The sequence below is a fragment of the Centropristis striata genome, chromosome 24 (genome assembly GCF_030273125.1).
Source record: "Centropristis striata isolate RG_2023a ecotype Rhode Island chromosome 24, C.striata_1.0, whole genome shotgun sequence".
In the NCBI taxonomy this organism is placed as follows: domain Eukaryota; kingdom Metazoa; phylum Chordata; class Actinopteri; order Perciformes; family Serranidae; genus Centropristis; species Centropristis striata.
In genome coordinates, this window is record NC_081540.1 from 1,589,667 (window position 1) to 1,614,797 (window position 25,131).

Sequence of the window (25,131 nt, forward strand, 5' to 3'; positions counted from 1 at the left end):
GAATTTCTGTGTGTTTTTGTGAATGATGTTCTGCTGCTGGGGAGCTGTCCAGGAACACAAAATGAACAAAAAAGGACACAAAATGAACAAAAAAAGACGTAAAATGACCAAAAAAAGACGTAAAATGACCAAAAAAAGACGTAAAATAACCAAAAAAGACACGAAAAGGACAAAAAAAAATATGTAAAATTACCCAAAAAAGACACAAAGTGACCCAAAAAAAAAGACGTAAATTGTAAATCATGGGTCTCAAAGTGGCCGCCCGCGGGCCAATTGTGGCCCTCGTGGCGATATTTTGTGGCCCCCACTTTGCTCATCGATGCTGGTCCTGCTCTGAGGAACAGGGTAAATAAATTAAAAGGAGACCAGTGTGCAGGACGTTTTCTTGCCTAATATATTACTGCATCATTTATTTTAAGAAATATTGCCTCTATTGTGTTTTCTCTACTAGAACAGTAGCATAGGAGCCACTTTATTACATTTTATCATTTTGAAAGACGTAAAAAAGACCAAAAAAGACACAAAATGAACAGAAAAGGACACAAAATGACCAAAAAAAGACGTAAAATGACCAAAAAAAAGACGTAAAATTAAAAAAAAAAGACGTAAAATGACCAAAAAAGATGTAAAATGACCAAAAAAGACGTAAAATGACCAAAAAAGACGTAAAATGACCAAAAAAAGACGTAAAATGACCAAAAAAGACACTTTATTACATTTTCTCCAATTGAAATGCACCCCAGATGACAATTTATCACATTTCCTCCTTTTAAAGACACCCAGGGGGCCAGTTTATTATGTTTTTCTCCATTTAAGTGGAGCCAAGAAGGCACTTCATCACATTTTCTCCATTCAAGGACAACCAGGGGGGCACTCCGACCTGTTTAGTCATTTCTGCCTGTTTAGGCAGTTTATCATGTTTTCTCTATTCGAATGGCACATTAGAGGCCACTTTATTACATTTTCTCCAATTGAAATTAACCCTAGATGATGATTTCTCCATTTCCGGGAACCTAAGAAGACACTTGATCATGTTTTCTCTACTGGAAGGGCACCCAGGGGTCAGTTTATTATGTTTTTATCCATTTACCTGCACATTAGAGGGCACTTTATCATGTTTTCTCCACTGGAAATGCGCCCCAGATGATAATTTATCACATTTTCTCCTTTTAAAAGACACCCAGAGGGGCAGTTTATCATGTTTTCTCTACTTAAATGGCACATTAGAGGACTCTTTATTACGTTTTCTCCAATTGACATTAATCCTAGATGATGTTTTCTCCATTTACGGGGACCAAGGAAGGCACTTTATTGTGTTTTATCTGCCTTTGGGGCATCCTTAAGGGCACTTTTGCTGTGATTTTTACAAACATGGGGGCACCAAGGGGCTCATCTGCCCCTTTCTGCTGCTCCTGAGAGCATCACTGTTGCTATGGCGTCCGTGTTAGTTGTTTCTGGCTTAAATGATGAGTAAAGTTTGCTAAATGTTCCTGCAGTGAGAGAAAGTTTCTGTGTAATAAAGTGCCAGCTGTCTGCAGCAGAATAAAGATCTCATTTAATTTGACAAACATCTTGAAGTGGCTTTGTGCTCGAGATTCAGAACTCATTTCCAACTTGGCACACGGAGTTTTTTCTTTTTTCTCTCTCTTTCTTCTTTCCCTGCAGGGTGCTCACTTGTTTCCATGGAGACAGACTTGATCATTTTTAATTTTGGTGAATCAGTGAGTCGTCAGGATGTCAGATAACGGGACCGCTCGTCACTGTCGAGATGAAAACGAGCGTTTTTTTACTTCTCATGTCGACAAATTGCCTGCAGAACGAGTCGTGTGTCTGATGTTGTGAAATAAAAGGATTCAGAGTTATTAATTAGTGCTAAATCATGTCGTTTGTCATGCAGGATGATGTGAGTGGATCCAGGAGCTGAGCTGATATAAAAGCTCCTGTCATCCTGCACACACTGTAAAAAGAAAAAAAACAGCTGTTTTCAGGGTAAAAACCAGCATTTTTGGTCATTTTGTATTTTTTTTTTAATACGTAAAATGACAAAAAAAAGACACAAAAAAAGACTACACTGTAAAAAATGTCTGTAGATTTAGGGTAAAAAACTGCTAAACCATGACGGTAAAAGACGTAAAATGACCAAAAAAGACACAAAATGACCAAAAAAAGACGTAAAATTACCAAAAAAGACACAAAATGAACAAAAAAAGATGTAAAATGACAAAAAAGACACAAAATGAACAAAAAAATACGTAAAATGACCAAAAAAGACACAAAATGAACAAAAAAGGACGTGAAATGAACAAAAAAGACAAAATGAACAAAAAAAAGAGGTAAAATGACCAAAAACACACAAAATGAACAAAAAAAGATGTAAAATGAACAAAAGACACAAAATGAACAAAAAAGACACAAAATGAACAAAAAAAGACGTAAAATGACCAAAAAAGACACAAAATGCACAAAAAAGACGTGAAATGACCAAAAACGACACAAAATGAACAAAAATATACGTAAACTGACCAAAAAAATACGTAAAATAACCAAAAAAGACACAAAATGAACAAAAAAAGACGTAAAATGACCAAAAAAGACACAAAATGAACAAAAAAAGACGTAAAATAACCAAAAAAGACACAAAATCACCCAAAAAAAAAGACTTATTCAGTTGAATTTAGTTTTGCCCAGCCCTGCTTTAGACCCATGTTGTGCATCAAAGGGTTCAATAAATGACTTTATAAAAACAAACCTGAGTAAAGATTACAAACACTTTCTGTGTGGGGAAAAAAAGTAAATGTCCATGTAAACTCCAATTTTTTTTCAGTGTGGAGACATTTTTTACAGTGCAGAGACACCTCCAGTCCTGCAGAGATTCTTCTACATATTGTCACTGATAAAGCCCCCCCCCCCACTCCCTCTGACTGGGATTAATGTCTTCCTCCCCTCCAGGAGACACTGATGGACTATTAGGGGCAGCTTCCTGCTTAGCCCAGCAGAATCAGGGCTCCCCGCCACATAAATCACAGCCCATCGCTGCGTAACGCTGCTGCACAATAGACGATACAGTACGAGGACAGGAGCAGAGACGGGGATTCTGCAATTATTTCTGAGAGGCAGTGGGTGTGTGTGCATGCTGTACACTGTAGAAAATGACGATTTTATGGTGAAAAGCTACCAAACTATGACAGTAAAAGACACAAAATGATCAAAAAAAGACGTGAAATGACCAAAAAAAGATACAAAATAAGACTACACTAAAAACTGTCTGTAGATTTAGGGTGAAAAACTGCTAAACCATGACAGTAAAAGACGTAAAATGACCAAAAATGACCAAAAAAAGACGTAAAATGACCAAAAAAGACACAAAATTACTAAAAAAAGACGTAAAATGACCAAAAAAGACACAAAATGACCCCCCAAAAAAAGACGTAAATTGTAAATCATGGGTCTCAAACTGGTGGCCCGCGGGCCAATTGTGGCCCTCGTGACGATATTTTGTGGCCCCCACCTTGATATGAAAGTTTAATGTGAGTTTTATATGAATGGCACTCCCTTTAATTACTTTTTTTGGTCATTTTGTGGCTTTTTAAAAATAATTTCATGCCTTTTTTTCATTCTGTGTCTTTTTTTTAGTAATTTTGTGTCTTTCTTTGGTAATTTTGAGTCTTTTTAAGTAATTTAGTTTTTTTTTTAGTAATTTTGTGTATTTTTTTGGTCATTTTGTGGCTTTTTAAAAATAATTTCATGCCTTTTTTTAATAATGTTATGGCTTTTTTGGTCATTTTGTGTCTTTTTTTGGTCATTTTGTTTCTTTTTTTGTAATTTTGTCTCTTTTTTTTGGTCATTTTGATACTGCCTCCAATGTGTGTGTGTGTATGTATATATATACATATGGTGTTTCTTGTGCAGCAGCGTGTGTGTGTGTGTGTGTGTGTGTGTGTGTGTGTTCCTTTAGAAATAAAAGCTGGAGGCTGGCTGCCTGCTGGGCCTCCAGACTATAAATAGGCTGGTGGTGACAGCAGGACTAAGAGCCTAATGTGAGGCAGAGATGTTCCTGTTCATTATTAATAACTTCATATACATTTCATCTGCTACACCAGTAATCCTGTACGTCCCAAAGTCTCTCCTCAGATATCCATTATTAAAGTCTCACAGTATCTTAACCATGTTTTTATATCTTCTTGGCTGATGAGATTTAATCCCAAAGCTCAGAAACGGAGAGTTAGTCTAAGGAGAGCTCGTCTCCTCTTCCTCTCTTCACCTCTTTCTGCTGTTTTTGATGAATTGGGAACATTTAGAGGCGTCACATTAGCAGCGAGCAGGGTCGCGTTAAATCTACCTCCCATGGCGGAAACCTCGGAGCTCTAATTGGGCTTTAACAACTCCAGCAGACGGAGAACACTCAGAGAGCGATAGGGACCAACAATCTCCTGCTTCTTACTGGTTTTTGGGGAGAAAAGCAAGCAAACATTGTATTTAACATGAAGAACAATGTGATACACAGTTAGTTTGCACTGTGCAGCATTGTTTTGCATGGTGGAAATATTTAAATCTGCAGTTATATCTGCTGGAAATTCCCTCTGAGCTGCTGCAAATCAGAACACGAAGGCACTTGTTCATGTTTTTTTCTATGATAAGAGCACCTTATTGTGTTTTCTCTATTCAAAAGGCACATTAGAAGGTGATTTATTATGTTTTCTCCACTTGAAAATGGCATGAAGGGGCTTTTTATCACGTTTTCTCCATTGAGTTAATTGTATTTTTTCCATTTTCAGGCACTTAAAGGGCACTTTATTGTTTTGCAAGGTGGAAATATTTAAATCTGCAGTTATATCTGCTGAATATTCACTCTGAGCTGCTGCAAATCACAGCACGAAGGCACTTGGTCATGGTTTTCTGTTAGAAGAACCTTACTGTGTTTTCTCTAGCAAAAGGTACATTAGAAGGCAATTTATTACGTTTTATCCAATTGAAATGCACCCTAGAAGGCACTTCATCCTGTTTTCTCTATTGAAAGAGCGCCTTAGAGAAAACTTAATCATGTTTTCTCCACTTGAAAATGGCATAAAGGGGCTTTTTATCACGTTTTCTCCATTAAGAGGCACCCTAGGGGGCAGTTTATTATGGTTTTTCCCATTTACAGGCACTTGGAGGGCATTTTATCATGTTTTCTCTATTTGAATTGCACATTAGAGGGCACTTAATTACATTTTCTCCATTTAGGGACACTCGGGGGGCACTTTATTATGTTTTCCATGTTTTTTTTTCCATTTGGTGGCACCCATGGGGGCAGGTTTTTTATATTTTTTCAATTTACAGGCATAACACCAGGTTTTCTCTATTCTTATTCAGGCAGTTGATTATGTTCTCTCCATTTACGGGAACCTAAGAAGGCACTTGGTCATGTTTTTTTCTATTATAAGAGCATCTTGTCGTGTTTTCTCTATTCAAAAGGCACATTATAGGGTGATTTATTATGTTTCATCCAACTGAAATGCATCTAGAAGGGACTTTATCATGTTTTCTCCACTTGAAAATGGCATGAAGGGGCTTTTTAATCACGTTTTCTCCATTAAGAGGCACCCATTAAGGGGCGGTGTATTATGTTTTTTTCCTTTTTCAGGCACTTAGAGGGCACGTTATTGTTTTGCATGGTGAAAATATTTAAATCTGCAGTTATGTCTGCTTAAAAATCCCCTCTGAGCTGCAGATTGACTGCTGCAAATCAGAGCAAGAAGTGCTGTAGAAAAGGTAGCGGTTGTTTTTATTCTGTTTGACTTTATTGTAGAAAAAGAGCCGGTAGCGAACAGGAATCATTTGATTTCAAGTCGGCACACTTTAATTAAAATCTTCCGAGCCGGAGGCCTGACTTTGATAAATAAATTCTTCCATGGCATCCATCATTTCCATCATAATCTGTGATCAAAGGTGATTTTCTGCAGCTAAAAACAGCTAAAAAAAAAAAGGTTCTGCAGAGAAAACAGGACAGTAATTCTCTTATAAAAGCATCAGGATCAGGGCTGCAAGGTGGAAACTTACCAGAAACTTTGCATGGGAATTATGGAAATTTATGGGAATTTACATTTTTGGTAGTTTTTTCAATGTATGTCAAATTATGTCCTTTTTTTCCCTTCTTTTCGTGTATTTTTTGGTTGTTTTTGGTCTCTGTAGAGTCATTTTATGTCTAAATTTATCAGGTTTTTTATGATAAATCTCGACCTGGAAAGTAACTAAAGCTGTCAGATAAATAAAAAATATATTTTCAGCACAGTTTTATGTGTAATAAGAAGTCTGAATGTCAGAGAGAGTGAACAGAAAGCTGCAGGGTACTCATGCATTTTAATTCAGCCAACTTTCACTTTTTATGTCTTTTTTTGGGACATTTTGTGCATCTTTTTTATAATCTATATCTCTTTCTAGTGTTTTTTTCCCCTGAATAGCCATTTTGCATATTTTTGGTAGTTTTCTGGAGTTTTTTTTTCTTCTTTTCATGTATTTTTTGGTTGTTTTTGGTCTCTGTAGAGTCATTTTATGTCTAAATGTATCAGGTTTTTTATGATAAATCTCAACCTGGAAAGTATCTAAAGCTGTCAGATAAATGCCTTTTTTTTTCAACACAGAGTTTTATGTGTAATAAGAAGTTTGAATGTGAGAGAGAGGTAACAGAAAGCTGCAGGGTCAAACTGTTCCAATCTGTTACTGAGAGCCTTTGATCAGCAGAGAATCACTCATGCATTTTAATTCAGCCAACTTTCACTTTTTTGAATCATTTTATGTCTTTTTTGGGACATTTTGTGCATCTTTTTTATAATCTATATCTCTTTTTTTTCTTCTTTCAGTGTATTTTTGGTTGGTTTTTGCCTCTGTACAGCCATTTTATGTCTAAATGTATCATGTTTTTTATGATAAATCTCGACCTGAAAAAAGTAACTAAAGCTGTCAGATAAATTAAGTAGAATTATAAAGTTACATAAAATGGAAATACTCAACTAAAGTACCTCAAAAAGTGCAGAACTTGAGTAAATGTACTTAGTTAAATTCCACCTCTTATGTCTTTTTTTGGAGATTTTGTGCATCTTTTTGTGTAATTTGTATATATTTGTAGCTGTTTTGTTTATTTATCATGTTATTTTATCATTTATCATGTTTTTTTATGATAAATCTTGACCTGGAAAGTAACTAAAGCTGTCAGATAAATAAAACATTTTATTTATGTGGAATAAGAAGTGTGAATGTCAGAGAGAGGTAACAGAGAGCTGCAGGGTCAAACTGTTCCAGTCTGTTACTGAGCCTTTGATCAGCAGAGAATCACTCATGCATTTTAATTTTAATTCAACTTTCTCTTTTTCAACGACGGGCTGCTGTAAGTGATGTTCCAGTGGACTTTATGATCTGTTTCTAACAGTTTAATGTGTTCTCTTCAGGTTCTAACTTCCTGTGCGCCACACACATCATCCCGGTGAAGAACGAGGAGGGCGTGGTCATGATGTTCATCCTCAACTTCGACTACGTCCTGGACGAAGGCAGCAGCGACTCTCTGGAGAGGCTCAACCACACCTCGCCCGCCAAAACCGACCAACGTGAGTCTAAACTAGAGCTTCTAGTCCTGAATCTGCTCTTTATAAGGCTGTAAACTAAATGGTTTACCTGTTCTGTCCTGGAAAACATCAATGCTGCCGTTAATATCTGCATTTCTCACCAAATATCAGCCGAAGTTTGTCCTCTACGGCAGTAGTTCTCAACCTTTTTGACCCAAAAAAGAAACAAAATGACCAAAAAAAGAGACAAAATGACTAAAAAATGACCAAAAAAGACACAAAATGACCAAAAAAAGACACAAAATGACCAAAAAAAGACACAAAATGACCAAAAAAGGCACAAATTGACCACAAAATAATAAAAAAAGACACAAAATGACCCAAAAGAGATAAAAAAAAAGACCAAAAAAAGACACAAAATGACCCAAAAGAGATAAAAAATGACCAAAAAAAGACACAAAATGACCAAAAAAGACACACGAAATGACCAAGAAGACTAAAACACATGAACACTGAGCCAGAAACAGTCAAATCATGCATTTTCTGTTATTTGATGGTCAAATTTCTGATTTTCATGGACTTCCTCTGGGGAAAAACAACCAAATCTTAGCTTAAATTGCTGATATTTCATGCAAAAAAAAAGTTAATTGATTCTCTCCTTTGACAATTTGCCAAAAATAAACTATTTTCTTGAACCAGATCCTGAAAGCTGCCAATAAAATACATAAAACAACGACAAAGGGGCACAAAACAGCTACAAATAGATACTAATTTCAAGGAAAAATGCACAAAATGTCCAAAAAAAGGACAGAAAAGAATTAAACAAAATGACTATACAGAGACAAAAAAAATACATGAAAAGAAGAAAAAAAAATACCAAAAATATGCAAAATGTGCAGGCACATAAAACAAATATAATAATTGTCAGTTATGTTACTTACTTTTCAGGTGCAGATTTAACATAAAAACATGATAAATTTAAAGTGATTCTTGTAAAATTAAAAAAATTAAAATGCTGCTTGCATAAATGCATCAGTGCAAATAATCTAACATATTATGCACAAATAAAACAATCTTTAACTTTAGTTACTTTAACTTCATATTGTTGCTGATACTTTGAGCTAAGTTTTTCCTGCAGGACTTTATCTTGTCGTGGTGTTTTCCTCTGTGTGTTGTTGTTTATTAGAAGTCTCTCAGCAGCAGCAGCAGCAGAGATGACAGTAATTTAACAGCCTCTCCTGACCTTTTACTGTAACCTTTTCATGCTCGTCACATGGAGCCTGATGCTGATGCTGCTGCTGCTGCAGCGCTCTAATAATGCAGGAGTTCACTCTGTTTAAACCTTCAACCTGCTGCTGCTGCAGCGCTCTAATCATGCAGGAGTTCGCTCTGTTTAAACCTTCAACCTGCTGCTGCTGCAGCGCTCTAATAATGCAGGAGTTCACTGTGTTTAAACCTTCAACCTGCTGCTGCTGCAGCGCTCTAATAATGCAGGAGTTCCCTCTGTTTAAACCTTCAACCTGCTGCTGCTGCAGCGCTCTAATAATGCAGGAGTTCACTGTGTTTAAACCTTCAACCTGCTGCTGCTGCTGCTGCAGCGCTCTAATAATGCAGGAGCTCACTGTGTTTAAACCTTCAACCTGCTGCTGCTGCTGCTGCTGCGCTCTAATAATGCAGGAGTTCACTGTGTTTAAACCTTCAACCTGCTGCTGCTGCTGCAGCGCTCTAATAATGCAGGAGTTCACTGTGTTTAAACCTTCAACCTGCTGCTGCGCTCTAATAATGCAGGAGTTCACTGTGTTTAAACCTTCAACCTGCTGCTGCTGCTGCAGCGCTCTAATCATGCAGGAGTTCACTCTGTTTAAACCTTCAACCTGCTGCTGCAGCGCTCTAATCATGCAGGAGTTCACTGTGTTTAAACCTTCAACATGCTGCTGCTGCAGCGCTCTAATCATGCAGGAGTTCACTCTGTTTAAACCTTCAACCTGCTGCTGCTGCAGCGCTCTAATAATGCAGGAGTTCACTTTGTTTAAACCTTCAACCTGCAGCTGCTGCAGCACCGTGCAGATCATTTTACGCCTTGTTTGGTCATTTTGTGTCTTTTTTTTGGTCCATTTACATCTTTTTTGGTAATTTTATTTCTTTTTTTGGTCATTTTGTGTCTTTTTTTGGTCATTGTACATCAATTGTGGTAATTTTGTTGGTAAATTTATATCCTTTTTGGTCATTTTGTGCCTTTTTTGGTTTTTATATGACTTATTTGGTCATTTTGTGTCTTTTTTTGGTCATTTTGTGTCTTTTTTTTGGTCATTGTACATCGATTTTGGTAATTTTGTGTCTTTTTTTTGGTCATTGTACATCGATTTTGGTAATTTTGTGTCTTTTTTGGTCCATTTACATCTTTATTTGGTCATTTTATATGTTTTTTTGGTCATTTTGTGTCTTTTTTTGGTCATTTTACATCGATTTTGGTCATTTTGTGTTTTTTTTGGTCATTGTACATCGATTTTGGTCATTTTGTGTCTTTTTTTTGGTCATTGTACATCGACTTTGGTCATTTTGTGTCTTTTGGTCTTTTTACACCTTGTTTGGTCATTTTGGGTCTTTTTTTTGGTTCATTTACGTCTTTATTTGGTCATATTATATGTTTTTGGGTAATTTTGTGTCTTTTTTGGCCATTTTGGGTCTTTATTTTTTGGTAATTTTGTGTCTTTTTTGTTCTTTTCAGTCCACCAGCTCCTAAAAAATCGCAGTCGAAGCAAATTTGTGGCATTAAAGATTGTGGCATTTGTCTCTGTAACAGCCTCAGTAGCTGTGTGTGTTTAAACCGTCTCCTGCAGCAGCGTTCAGAGGTTCCATCAGATCCAGCGCTGTCTTTAGGAATCCCCGCTCCTCCTCCTCCTCCTCCTCCTCCTCCTCCTCCTCCTCCTCCTCCTCTTCCTCCTCCTCCTCTGCTCCTCCTCTGGCATGTTGACACCAGCGTTTAGTCCGACCCTGACGTGTTAGCCCTCCATCATCTGAGAGGTCTGGGCCAATTATAGCTGCTGGCTGGCAGCGCGGCCTGATGAACGGCGAGGAGCGCTGCAGCTCCCTCAGCTGTCGCCGTGGCGATGTAACGTTGGCGTTAAAGCTGCTCCCCGCGGAGCTCCCCGCCATCTTCTCCTCTCCGTCTGAGACACATGAAGCAGCTGCAGCAGGAGCACAGGTCACCTCCTCATAGTGGAGCTGGATCAGGCCTAATGGGCTGCTGCCTCCTGGGACAAACACTCTCTAACAGCGTTGTGTGTCTGTTTGTGTGTCGGTGACAGTGATAAGGTCTCCCTCTTTCACTTTTCTCTCTGGGAACTAATTGCTCCAGGACAATTCCAGCCGGCCTTTTTTGTCATATTGTGTCTTTTTTTGGGTCATTATATGTCTTATTTTGGTAATTTTAAAGCTATTTTGGCCATGTTGTGTCTTTTTTGGTCAATTTGTGTCTTTTTTTGGTCCATTTGTGTCTTTTTTGGGTCCATTTACATCTTTTTTTGGTCATTTTATATTTATTTTGGTCATTTTGTGTCTTTTTTTTGGGTCATTTTACATCTTATTTTGGTCATTTTACAGCTATTTTGGTCTTGTTGTGTCTTTTTTGGTCTTGTTGTGTCTTTTTTTGGTCCATTTACATCTTTTTTTGGTCATTTTATATTTATTTTGGTGATTTTGTGTCCCTTTTTGGTTATTTTGTGTCCTTTTTTTGTCATTTTTTTGTCTTTTACACCTTGTTTGGTCATTTTGTGTGTTTTTTTAGTCATTTTGTGTCTTTTTACACCTTGTTTGGTCATTTTGTGTCTTTTTTTAGTCATTTTGTGTCTTTTTTGTCATTTTACATCTTTTTTAGTCATTTTATATTTATTTTTGGTCATTTTGTGCCTTTTTTTGGTCATTGTGTGCTTTTTTATCATTTTGGGTCTTCTTTTTGCTCATTTTCAATCTTTTTTTGTTTATATATCTTTTTTTTTGTCTTTTTACGCCTTTTTTGGTCATTTTGTGACTTTTTTGGGTACTTTTATATGTTTACTGGTAATTTTGTGTCTTTTTTTTGGTCGTTTGTGTCTTTTTTTGGTCATTTTACGTCTTTTTTTGTCATTTTGTGCTGCGTCTCTAACACAGCGTTGTGTGTCTGTGTGTCAGTGACAGTGATAAGGTCTCCCTCTTTCACTTTTCTCTCTCCGGGAGCTAATTGCTGAAGGACGATCCCAGCCGGAGAGTGAATATGTGAGTGGGCGTCCCTCACAGATCTGTTTACAAGGTCCGAGGTCACCGGTTTGAATAAATGCATAATTTAAGAGATGAACAAACGGCTACAGATGTAAATTTAACTGGTCTTACAGCAGCAGCAGCTTAGGAGTGTAGACTCCTATGCAGCTCAGGGACAGTCAGGATTCTCTGCTCATAGACTCCTATGCAGCTCAGGGACAGTCAGGATTCTCTAAATCCATCGTTGGATTTTACCAAATGCTTACAATGTGATCCAGTTTTTGAATTTTTTCTTTTTTTGCAGCTCTGAAAGCTCTCACTGCCTTATTCTGTTTCAGTCTGTCATGTCTGGATCTGAGTTTTCTGCCCCTTAGTCACATTTTCAACTTAAACTTAAAAGAAAAGTATGAACCAGACTCAGGCTACAAGTTTGCAAAATGACAATTTGTGCTTCTGATTCAGTTTGACTGTTCAGGATCACATTCACATTGATCATTTTGCGCCTTTACGGTCATTTTGTGTCTTTTTTTAAATCCATTTACGTCTTTTTTGGTCCATTTATATTTTTTTATTGGTCATTTTGTGTCTCTTTTGGTCAATAAGTGACTTTGTTTGGTCATTTTGTGTGTCTTTTTTGGTAATTTTGTGTCCTTTTTGGTCATTTTTACATCTTTTTTGGCCATTTTACATCGATTTTGGTCATTTTGTGTCTTTTTTTTGGTCATTTTACAGCTATTTTGGTCATTTTGTGTATTTTCTTTTGTCATTTTGTGTCTATTTTGGTCATTTTGTGTCTATTTTTGATCATTTTCTGTTTTTTTTGTCATGTTACACCTTTTTTGGTCAATTCATGTCTCATTTTGTGTCTTTTTTTGGTCATTTTACATCTATTTTGGTCATTTTGTGTATTTTCTTTGGTCATTTTGTGTCTTTTTTTATTGAATTTGCATCTTTTTTGGTCATTTTGTGTGGGGTTTTTTGTCATTCTGTGTCTTATTTGTTGTTTTTTTATGTCCACCAGCTCCTAAAAAAAAAAAAAAAAGCAGTCGAAGCGAATTTGTGGCCTTAAATAAAAAGTGAATCAGTGAGTGTCTTTGTTCACTAAAGGACGGAGGTTTTGTTGTTGACATGTGAATCACACCACAGAAACACACGGCCATCTGAGGGCCCAATTAATATTCAATGCAAATACTCCTGTGTGGTATCGTAGCAACAAGGGGCCACGGCGAGGAATAAACGGAGGTTTGGTTTGGAGAGCGAGCGAGCGGCTCTAACAGGGCAGCAGATCCTTCAATATCTCCCTTAAACACGCAGACACCACTGAATTATGAGCTCATTAAAAGATTTGTGGCGTATATGTTTATCCTCCAGGCGCAGTAATTAGAAGACAGCTCCAGCTCCCGTCATTACTGTGTTAAGGTGTCCTTTTAACAGTGGAGGACGCTACTGATGATGCTGCTGCTGGTTAAAAGCTGCTTAATTGGGGAAAATGTCAATGTTGTAGTGTTGTGTATGTTGCAGCGCTGCAGCGGTGTGATGCTAAAGCAGTTAGTAATGAGACTCTCTGCTGCTTTCTGCTCTTTCTCTGGGATCAAAACTGGGTTTGTCTGTTCAGGATCAGCTTCAGTCTGATGCATCAGATCATATTTATTGATCACAAGTCTTATCAAACATGAAGCATAACTTTGATCGGGAGGATTCTTGTCTTTTTACAGCTATTTTGGTCATTTTATGTCTTTCTTTTGGTCATTTTCATTTATTTTGGTCATTTTGTGTCTTTTCTGTTCAATTTGTGTCTTTTTTTGGGTAATTTTACGTTTTTTGGGGGGTAATTTTACGTCTTTTTGTCATTTTTAAATCTATGTTGGTCATTTTGTGTCTTTTTTTGTGTCATTTTGTTTCTTTTTTGGTCAATTTGTGTCTTTATTGGTAATTTTATATCTTTTTTGGTCATTTTGTGTCTTTTATGGTCAATTTGTGTCTTTTTTTGGTAATGTTGCGTCTCTTTTTGTCATTTTACATCCTTTTTGGGTCATTTTTACATCTATGTTGGTGACTGTGTCTTTTTTGTTAATTTTACGACTTTTTTTGTCATTTTGTGTCTTTTCTGTTAAATTTGTGTCTTTTTTTGTCATTTTACGTCTTTTTTTTGACATTTTTAAATCTATGTTGGTAATTTTGTGTCTTTTTTGGAAATTTTGTTTCTTTTCTGGTCAATTTGTGTCTTTTTTGGTCATTTTATGTCATTTTTGGGTCATTTTATATCTTTTTTTGGGTCATTTTCTTTCTTTCTGGTCAATTTGTGTCTTTTCTTGGTCATTTTGTCTCTTCTTTTTGGTCATTTTTACATCTATGTTGGTCTTTTTGTGTCTTTTTTGGTCAATTTGTGTCTTTTTTTTTGGTAATGTTGTCATTTTATGTTTTTTGGTCATTTTTACAACTATGTTGGTCATTTTGTGTCTTTTTTGGTCATTTTACGACTTTTTTTTTTGTCATTTTGTGTCTTTTTTGTTGTTTTTTTATGTCAACTCCTAAAAAAATAGCAGTCCAAGGCCCCGTTTACACGAGGACGCTTGCGGGTAAAAACGACAAAATATTTTATGTGAAGTGCCTTTCGTTTAGACGGTGACGGCGGTTTGGGGGCTTAAAGACGCAAAAATCTGAAACCACCCTCCAAAGTGTAAAAGTGTAATCCTCTCCTCCGTAGCGTGTCGTCTACACTGACAAGACACAAAACTCTGATCTGATCTGCTCACGTCACGTATGTGTTTACGTCACATACATGCTCCAGGACAGGAAATAAAGAAACGTGGGATTATTTCCATGGTGGGACCTTCAAGCTGCTCTGGCAGCTCTAATAAACTTACAGGAGTCTTTCCACCAAATGTCCAGGATATGTACAGATAGTATTAGTGAACAGAGAAGGATCTGGAATTACCTCCATCACATTCTGGATGCAGCGATTGGTGGGAGGAGCCAGACGGCTGTGAACGAGACCTGGGAGATCTAGTGATGGAGGAGAACTTTGTGGAAGGAGTAGCTGATGAAAATGTGTGGCGTGAAAACTTCTGCATGCCCAAAGATGCTCTTATGGCTTTAAGTGATGCCGCCTGGCTGCATACAATCACATTTCACACACTTTTACGTCACCGTATGCAGCAGATTTCCTCCTGAAAACGCTCGTCTAAACGAGGAATAAAAAGTGAAGACGCGACGCCACTTTTGTGTCTTCTGTTCGGACCATCACCATGTAAACGTAGTCCAAGAGAATAAGATGTCATTGTTGTAGCGCTGCAGCAGTGTGATGCTAAAGCAGTTAGTAATGAGTGTGAGAACAGGCTCTCTGCTGCTTTCTGCTCATTCTCTGGGATAAAAACTGTTTGTCTGTTCTGGATCAGCTTCAGTCTGATGCATCAGATGATATTTATTGATCACAAGTCTTATCAAACATGAAACACAACTTTGATTCCTCAGCAGAAAGAAGAATCCAACTTTAATTTCATCTTCATTAGGAAGACGTTTAATCCTACTGCGTGCTCTGATCTCCAGTTCCATGAAGTGATTATTTCTCCTGCGTCGTCAGGCTGCAGACTTAATTTCAGCGTGCGGCGCTGACCCGAGGAGACACGCAGCATTGTGTCTAAAATTACTTTCTGTCAGTCTCACCTCGCTGCAAACATTCACTTTATTTCCTCTTTTACCTCCCATTGTGAGTCTGAATGCTCCTCAGCTGCTCCTCTCTTTGTCTGTCTGTCATTTCCTCACTGAAGGAATAAAAAGAGACATAATGATGGTGTGAGCTGCTTGTTTTATACTTTCAGCTGTTGTTCTTTTGTTCTGCACACTGGAGCTGCACTCACACAATCACAGGAAACTACAAGATTGAAGGAACATTTAGCAAAATAACTCTCTGAAGTTAGATTTAAGGCCTCTGACGTCAAGATATCTGATTAAAATGGGTTCTTTGGGGACCCACAAGTCTTGCTTTACAGATAAAATGCAAATTTACTAGAGAAACCATGCAGTTCTTCTTCTGCAGTAAAATTAGATATTTTATTCTTTGGTGTTCTCAGGTGTTCCTCAGGGTCTTGGTGTCTTAATGTGGAATTCTGGAGGACTTTCTGACCATTTTTATGAATTGTCAAGTAAAAGAAATGGCAGAATTTGTGTGCAACAAATGGTATCAAACCCAAAAGTGATGCAACAATTTGGAAACATGCAAATCTTGCAGAAAGCACGATGGTGCATGCAATTTCCCCTGGTGTTCCTCAGGGTCTTGGTGTCTTAATGTGGGATTTTGGAGGATTTTTTTATATGATTTTTTGTGGAAATCACTGCATGCATTTTCTCTGGTGTTCCTCAAGGACTTGGTCTCTTAATGTGGGATTCTGGAGGACTTTCTGACCATTTTTATGAATTGTCAAGTAAAAGAAATGGCAGAATTTGTGTGCAACAAATGGTATCAAACCCAAAATGATTTTTTTTTGCAGAAATCACTGCATGCATTTCTCTGGTGTTCCTCAAGGTCTCTGTGTCTTAATGTTGGATTCTGAAGGACTTTCTGAATTTTTTTATGAATTGAATTTAGCACCAAATCCGTGCAACAAATGCTATCAAACCCAAAAGTGATGCAACAATTTGGAAACATGCAAATCTTGCAGAAAGCACGATGGTGCATGCAATTTCCCCTGGTGTTCCTCAGGGTCTTGGTGTCTTAATGCGCTATTTTGGAGGAATTATTGATCATTTTAAACAATTCTCAGCTGGTAAAATATGTTACATTTTGCACCAAGTCTGTAAGAAATGCTATCAACTCAAAATGCTGCAACATCTTAAATATTAGAGCCTGAGAATGCAACTTCTCATGCTCATCTCATATCATTCTCTACATTTTATCACAGATTAATGACTTTCACCTCTTCTGTGCATCATCTCCTGTTGACCTGCTATCTCCCCCTAAAGCTGCAGCTCTCTCCCAGCTCCAGTTGTTTCTTTTCTGGTCAATTTGTGTCATTTTGTGTCTTTTTTTTTTTTTGTGAATTTGCGTCTTTTTTTGGTCATTTTACAGCTATTTTGGTCATTTTGTGTATTTTCTTTGGTCATTTTGTGTCTTTTTTTAGTGAATTTGCATCTTTTTTTGGCATTTTGTGTCTTATTTGTTGTTGTTTTTTATGTCCACCAGCTCCTAAAAAAGTCGAACAGTCGAAGCGAACTTGTGGCATTAAATAAAAAGTGAATCAGTGAGTGTCTTTTTTTGTCATTTTACAGCTATTTTGGTCATTTTGTGTCTTTTTTTTATTGAATTTGCATCTTTTTTTGGTCAATTTGTGTCTTTTTTTTGCCATGTTGTCTATTTTTGGTCATTTTTATGTCTATTTTTGATCATTTTCAGTTTTTTTTCTCATTTTGTGTCTTTTTTTGGTAATTTCATGTCTCATTTTGTGTCTTTTTTTGGTCATTTTACAGCTATTTTGGTCATTTTGTGTATTTTCTTTGGTCATTTTGTGTCTTTTTTTATTGAATTTGCATCTTTTTTTGGTCAATTTGTGTCTTTTTTTTGGTCATTTTGTGTCTTATTTGTTTTTTGTTTTTATGTCCACCAGCTCCTTAAAAAAAAACAGTCGAAGCGAATTTGTGGCATTAAATAAAAAGTGAATCAGTGAGTGTCTTTTCAGCTCCAGCTCTGTATAAAAGGGGTTAAAGCGTGTTTCCCATCCCGTGCATGGTGGCAGTGAGGCTGGTGACATGGCTCTGAGATGTACGGCATATGTTCAGGCCACTAAATGATTCACAACATGCAGGCTGTAGTTGTGAGTCCATATGTGAAGCAGTGTGAGCGTGATGTCTGCAGATATTGTTAGCTGCAGCTCAATGAGCCTGTTGGAGAAAGGCGTAGGTGTTTACTCTCAAACTTTATTCTCATCTTTCCTCTCCTGAGTACCAGCAGCTGTCAATCACTGCTTAGATTCCTGCCACTAGAATATTTCACCAAATGTCCTCCTGCATGAATAATTGAAGTAAATATGGGTTTGAAGCGGTGCCTGAGGCAGAACGGAGTTTGTTTAGATGTGCCAGGCTCTTTTTCCGAGCGCTGCATTGGCAGTTCGCCTCGCTGCGATTGGCAGACGACTACGAGGAACCAGCAGGATATTTAAGACTGCGAGCAAGTTCTCTGCTACAAACGCGGCGTGAAAAACACAAGACAAGGTCGGCGGGGTGATGTGGATCCCAGCGGCTCATTAAAACCATCACACGCTCTCTTTTTCTGCTCTTTCTGCTCTCAGAACAGTCAAATATCACCGCAGGAAGTCAGCGTCTCCACTGACCACGGTCTCTGATTCAGGACAGACCGGGAAGGTTAAAGAGTCCCCAGTAATCTAACTACTTTAACTTTAGTATTCAGATTACTTTACTACAGCTAAAGTACTAATACACACTGTGAAATGACTCCAATGCAGTAAAAGTCCTGAATTCAAAACTTGCTGAAGCATTTTAGGGCTCATTTTAACTACACTGTAAACATATTGAGTTGCCTCAACTTAAAAAATGAGTGAACTAGTTTCATGAATTATTTTGATTTGTCAGAACTTGACAGAAGTTCTAAAAACTCAAAACAATTCATGCATGTTTTACGTGGAATGTTGCTCATTTCCATCCAGGTATTTCCATTAATACACACATCATTCCAAGCTTCTCTTGGTTTTCACAACGGTCCACAACATCAGGAAGTAACGGTAACATCTGAAAGTGACGGTCAATAAACCTTTTTTCCCTTTGTACCTCTTAGCACTCTGCTAATCCACCTTTTTACCTTTTAGAAAGTCCTTCAGAATAATGCAATGCACATGAGCAGCGCCTACTTCAGGTGCTGTGGTAAATTTGACAGCTATGTCATAAACACAACTAAAACCAATATAAAACACGCTGTAATCCACAATAAAAATCTCAACTTTCTTTAACATAAAATTGGCTCCTACAAGTTGTTTCAACAAGTAAGAACTGTATGCAGGCTTTATGATAATAAAATGCAAATTTACTAGAGAAACCATGCAGTTCTTCTTCTGCAGTAAAATTAGATATTTCATTCTTTGGTGTTCTCTGGTGTTCCTCAGGGTCTTGGGGTCTTAATGTGGAATTCTGCAGGACTTTCTGACCATTTTTATGAATTGTCAAGTAAAAGAAATGGCAGAATTTGTGTGCAACAAATGGTATCAAACCCAAAAGTGATGCAACAATTTGGAAACATAAATTTGACAGCTATGCCATAAACAAAACCAATATAAAATGCTGTAATCCACGATGAAAATCTCAACTTTCTTTAACATAAAATTGGCTCCTACAAGTTGTTTCAACAAGTAAGAAGTGAAAGTTGAAATGCATGGACTAATGGTGGTCTAATGTCTGGTCTCTTGTCAGGAAAGGGGCGTTTCTTCCGGTTCCGGTTCCCGGCGCTGCCCCTGCTGGGCCTCAGTAAGCAGTCTCTGCCTCAGGAGGACCCGGACGCCGTAATGGTGGACTCTCCTCGCCACAGCGACGGCTCGGTGGCCACCAGAGACTACCAGCTGCCCACCACCCGCGAGAGCTGCAGCCCGTCCTACGCCAACGACACGCGGGCCCTCATCGGCCCCAGCCACTGCTCCACGCCCGTCTCCGGGCCCCTGGACCACTCGTCCCCCAAGGGCCCCTGGGAGCGGACGGAGCAGCGCGGCAGAGAGGACGAGCTGACGGCGGCGGCGTCCATCCCCGGCCTCACGCCCACCGCCTCCAGAGAGAGCGTGTGCAGCATCCGCAGGGCGTCCTCCGTCCACGACATGGAGGGCTTCGGGTCCAACTCCAAGATGGCCTTCAGGGACCGCCACGCCAGCGAAGGTACCTCCTCATCCTCATCCTCCTCACAATCACAAAAAGATGCAATTCTTGCAGAAATATTAAATGTTTTTGAAACCATGCAAATCTTGCAGAAAGCACGATGGTGCATGCATTTTTCTCAGGTGTTCCTCAGGGTCTTGGTGTCTTAATGTGGGATTCTGGAGGACTTTCTGACCATTTTTATGAATTGTCAAGTAAAAGAAATGGCCGATTTTTTGTGCAACAAACGGTATCAAACCCAAAAGTGATGCAACAATTTGAAAGCATGCAAATCTTGCAGAAAGCACGATGGTGCATGCATTTTTATGTGGTGTTCCTCAGGGTCTTGGTGTCTGAATGTGGGATTCTGGAGGACTTTTTTATTATTATTTTTTGTGGAAATCACTGCATGCATTTTCCCCTGGTGTTCCTCAGGGTCTTGATGTCTTAATGTGGGATTCTGGAGGACTTTTTATATGATTTTTTGTGGAAATCACTGCATGCATTTTTATGTGGTGTTCCTCAGGGTCTTGATGTCTTAATGTGGGATTCTGGAGGACTTTTTATATGATTTTTTGTGGAAATCACTGCATGCATTTTTCTCTGGTGTTCCTCAGGGTCTTGGTTTCTTAATGTGGGATTCTGGAGGACTTTCTGACCATTTTTATGAATTGTCAAGTAAAAGAAATGGCCGATTTTTTGTGCAACAAATGGTATCAAACCCAAAAGTGATGCAACAATTTGGAAGCATGCAAATCTTGCAGAAAGCACGACGGTGCATGCATTTTACTGCGGTGTTCCTCAGGGTCTTGGTGTCTTAATGTGGGATTCTGGAGGACTTTCTGACCATTTTTATGAATTGTCAAGTAAAAGAAATGGCAGAATTTGTGTGCAACAAATGGTATCAAACCCAAAAGTGATGCAACAATTTGGAAGCATGCAAATCTTGCAGAAAGCACGATGGTGCATGCATTTTTATGTGGTGTTCCTCAGGGTCATGTTGTCTTAATATGGGATTCTGGAGGACATTTTTACATGATTTTTTGTGGAAATCACTGCATGCATTTTTCTCTGGTGTTCCTCAGGGTCTTGGTGTCTTAATGCGCTATTTTGGAGGGATCTTCCTCTTCTCTGGCTCTAATGTTCAATACATTCAATTCTACAAATGTTTCTGTTGTCACTGAAGTGCTCTAACTTTTGAAATAAGAGGCACAGATTGAATGTTTTCTGGCTCCTCACAGAGCAGCAGACCCTCTGATGCAGCTGATAACAACACTGAGATGTGTCGTATTTTACATTAAGAGCCAGAGAAAGAAAGGAAGAAAGGAAGAGAGAGAGAGAGAAGCGCTGGTCGAGCAAATGCAGAGACATTAGCAGGAACAGAATCTGTGTGAATAAGAGCTTCACGCTGTGTGTGTCTGTGTGTGTGTGTGTGTGTGTGTGTGTGTGTGTGTGTGTGTGTGTGTGTGTGTGTGTGTGTGTGTGTGTGTTAACTCTGAGACAGAGTAGGGGAAACACTGTTGCACACAGAGACGTATAACTAACCATTCATCATCAAATAACGCCACTTTTCTCTGATTTTGACGCTGAAAGGTGATAAATGACGATGTGGTGCTGCAGCTGGAGGTCCGAGGCGTCTTTACTGACGCGCTACAGTCATGCACGCAGCAAAACAACAACAAAAGGCTTTATAATCATGTTTTTTTTTTGTGATTTCTGCACAATCTACCTTTTTACCAATACAGATATGGCCTTATTATAACAGTAATAATCATAAATTCATGCTTTTGCAGAAACACTTAGTCACAGAGGAGAGTGACGATCTAAGAGGCCTAAGAAAACAATTCTTTCATTTAAAAAAAGCTAAAATAATGCATTTTTATGTGGTGTTACTCAGGGTGCTCCTCAGGGACTTTCTGACCATTTTTATGAATTGTCAAGTAAATGAAATGGCAGAATTTAGCACCAAATCTGCGTAACAAATCTGATTTTGATGCTGAAAGGTGATAAATGACGCAGCTGGAGGTCCGAGGCGTCTTTACTGACGCACTAAAGTCGTGCATGCAGCAAAAAAACAACAAAAGGCTTTATAATCGGGTTTTTTTTTTAGTGATTTCTGCACAATCTACCTTTCTAAGAGCTGTATTACTTGTGGCAAACATTGATGAATGATCAAACCGTGCGTGCTCCCAGAAGAGGAGTTAGAGACGTGGCGGTCTGATGGTGACTCACCATGTGATCCATTGATCTCCTCCTCAGTCTGGATCACTCATTAGCCTCTTGGCCCTCATTTGGGTGGTGTAGGGGGGGTAAAAGTGGCCCAGACCGGCCAGTAGCTCCCCTCTTATCTCCTCCTCCTCCTCCTCCTCCTCCTCCTCCTGCTGGCTGACACGGTGATACGTCTCCTCTCCAGTAATGAATAGTTCATGGGGACAGTAGCGGGGGTTTGATGCCAGCCCTCATTTATCATGAAGCAAACAGCAGCAGCAGATCTCTGGCCTGCCCTCCTCACTCCTTCCTCCTCTCTCTCTCTCTCTCTCTCTCTCTCTCTCTCTCTCTCACCCACAGACAACGGTCGTAATATCAAAGGTAAACTCTCTGACATGCTGCTTGTTGCATGACTTTCCTCATGACTGACTGAGGTGTGTGTTGAATGCAAACGTATGGTTTCCCTGAGAGCTCACAGTGCTGCAAATACACAAAACACATGCAAACTGATAAAACATTTTCATTAATTTGACAACACAAAGTGCAGCATTTAGATGCTAAAGTGATGCAAATAGACCACAACACAACAGAATGTGTTTCCAGAGGCGAAGAACTATATTTGATAATTGAGTAATAAATGAGTAATAAATAAAATAAAATTTCGAGAAAAAAAGTCGCAAATTTACTAGATAAAAGTGGCAAATCCACAAGAAAAAAAATCACAGATTTAAGAGCTTTAAAGTGGCAAATCTGCATGAAAAAGTCGCAGATTTACAAGAAAAAAGTGAAAAAAAAACAACTTTTTTCTCGGAGATTTGCCACTTTAAATCTCATAAATCTGCACATTTTTCTCTCATAGATTTGCCACTTTAATCTCATAAACTTTTTTCTAAAAATATTCCCCCCATCCCCCAGGTCTGTATGGTTTCTTTTACACATTCTGGCCGTATATAATATCCTGTAATATTCTCTAGGGTTGAAATATGTTGAGTTACTGCACTGTAAACATATTTATAACTGCAGTTTCATCATATCTGGTTAAGTGCACGCTCCTATATGTGGCCCTGTGGTAGTGGCCATGAAAAATTATAGTTATATATATCTGTATGTGCATTACCCAACAGAAACACAATTATTCTCATATTTTATGTACATTAACAGGAGTCCACTCACCCTTTTGACCCTTATAGCCAAAATAAAAAGCAGTTTATTTCTGCTTAGCACACAAATAAATACACAAAACCTGAACGTTGGTTTCACCACAGGCAAGCGTTGCTATGACTACAGCCTGTTGCTACGACATGCAGCCATTACGAATCACGTGAAATTATAATTATCCTAAAATAACGTGATAATATCCAGCGTGTCCAGACGTGTGCGTCACTTTGAAGTGTCCTCTGGAAACACTTGTGTTGTCTTGTGGTCTCTGCAGTGTTTTCTAAATGCTCTGCTGTTAAATTGAGAAGGAATCTTCATCAGTGTGCTTGTGTTTAGTGTATTTGCATGTGTTTAGTGAAGCTGCAGCGCTGTGGTCTCTCTGGGCCACCGTACTAACGGCTGAGTGTGTGTGTGTGTGAGCCTCTGAGAGTCTGGCGCAGCACTAAATGAGTCAGTGTGGAGCTGTGGACCTGCTGATCCCGAGCCAGGCGCCCAGGGGGAGAACCACTCTGACCTCTGCACGCTGCTGCTGCTGCATGAAGCAACACATTTACATCTTTCTGCTGCTTCTGTTCATTGAAGGAAATCAATGAGGCTTCACCAGCTGATACCTCCCACTGCTGTCTGCTGCAACCTCTTTTCTAATGTGCACCCTCTGATTCCCTGCTGAGCAACACAAACCTGACTGTTCAACTCTTAATCAGCCTGTAGCTGCATGCATTTAACTCTTTAGACCTGTTTAGCTGTTGTTTAGGATCAAATGAGGACATTCAGACGATGGATGGCTGAGATACTAGAGTCACAATAAGCAGCAACACAAGAGCTGACATACAATCACACAAAAAAATGCAATTTTTGCAGAAATCACCATGCATTTCTCTCTGGTGTTCCTCAGGGTTTTGGTGTCTTAATGTGGTTAATTTTAAAGGAATTCTTGACCATTTTTATAAGTTGTGAAGTTAAAAAAATGGCAGAATTTAGCACTAAATCTGTGCAACAAATGGTATCAAACCGAGAAATGATGCAACAATTTGGAAATGCGCAATTTTTGCAGAAATCACCATGCATTTCTCTCTGGTGTTCCTCAGGGTCTTTTTGTCTTAATGTGGGATTCTGGAGGACTTTCTGACAATTTTTATGAATTGAATTTGGCACCAAATCCGTGCAACAAAAATGGTATCAAACCCAAAAGTGCTGCAACAATTTCAAAACATGCAATTCTTGCAGAAAGCATGAGGTTGAGCATACATTTTTCTTTGGTGTTCCTCAGGGTCTTAAAACCTAATTGCAGACATTTCAATTGTAAGAAATCACCAAGATATTTTATTTCCTTGCATGTTATGAGAGGAATATCGACCAAATGCAACACAGGAAAGTCTCTTTCTGACTCTCATGCATTAAATTTATTGTCATAATCTTTGCACAGCTTTAGTAATCTCTGCAGAGCAAAACTATGTGGACTAAAAGTCGTCAGCTTGCAAAATGCATTTGCAGGAATCTTTACTCTGGTGTTCCTCAGGTTTTTGGTTTCTTGATGTGGTTAGTTTTGCAGGTATTCTTGACCATTTTTATAAGTTGTCAAGTTAAAAGAAGTGGCAGAATTTAGCACCAAATCTGTGTAACAAATGGTATCAAACCTAAAAATTCTGCAACAGTTTTTGAGACATAATTGAGCGTGATACAATAACAACCAACTTGAGACCTGGAGCATTCAGAGGATGGATATTTGGATTGATTTCCTATGTATATTAAAGATAATCAGTTTTCAGAAGTCGCCAAAAATGCACTTCTTGCAGGAACCTTAACAATTTTTTTGTTACCAAATCACAGCATCCATTTTTCTCTGGTGTTCCTCAGGGTCTTGGTGTCTTAATGTGGGACTCTTGAGGACTTTCTGACAATTTTTATCAGTTGTAAAGTAAATTAAATGGCAGAATTTAGCAGCAAATCTATGCAAAAAATGGGATCAAACCGAGAAGTGCTGCAACAATTTGGAAATGTGCAATTTTTGCAGAAATTACCAAGCATTGTTCTCTGGTGTTCCTCAGGGTCTTGATTACTTAATGTGGGATTCTGGAGGACTTTCTGACAATTTGTATGATTGGATTTAGCACCAAATCTGTGCAACAAATGGTATCAAACC

The 25,131-nt window shown here is 38.5% G+C and overlaps 1 protein-coding gene across 1 annotated transcript in view; it reads left to right on the forward strand.

The window, feature by feature from the left end:
* LOC131962737 (potassium voltage-gated channel subfamily H member 7-like) overlaps nucleotides 1-25,131 on the forward strand; it is a 111,099-nt gene that overhangs the window by 37,877 nt on the left and 48,091 nt on the right. The window contains exons 3-5 of the mRNA XM_059327787.1: nucleotides 7,425-7,580; nucleotides 19,191-19,643; nucleotides 22,191-22,211. Of these exons, the coding sequence (XP_059183770.1) occupies nucleotides 7,425-7,580; nucleotides 19,191-19,643; nucleotides 22,191-22,211 (630 nt within the window). The remainder of the gene's footprint in view (nucleotides 1-7,424; nucleotides 7,581-19,190; nucleotides 19,644-22,190; nucleotides 22,212-25,131) is intronic.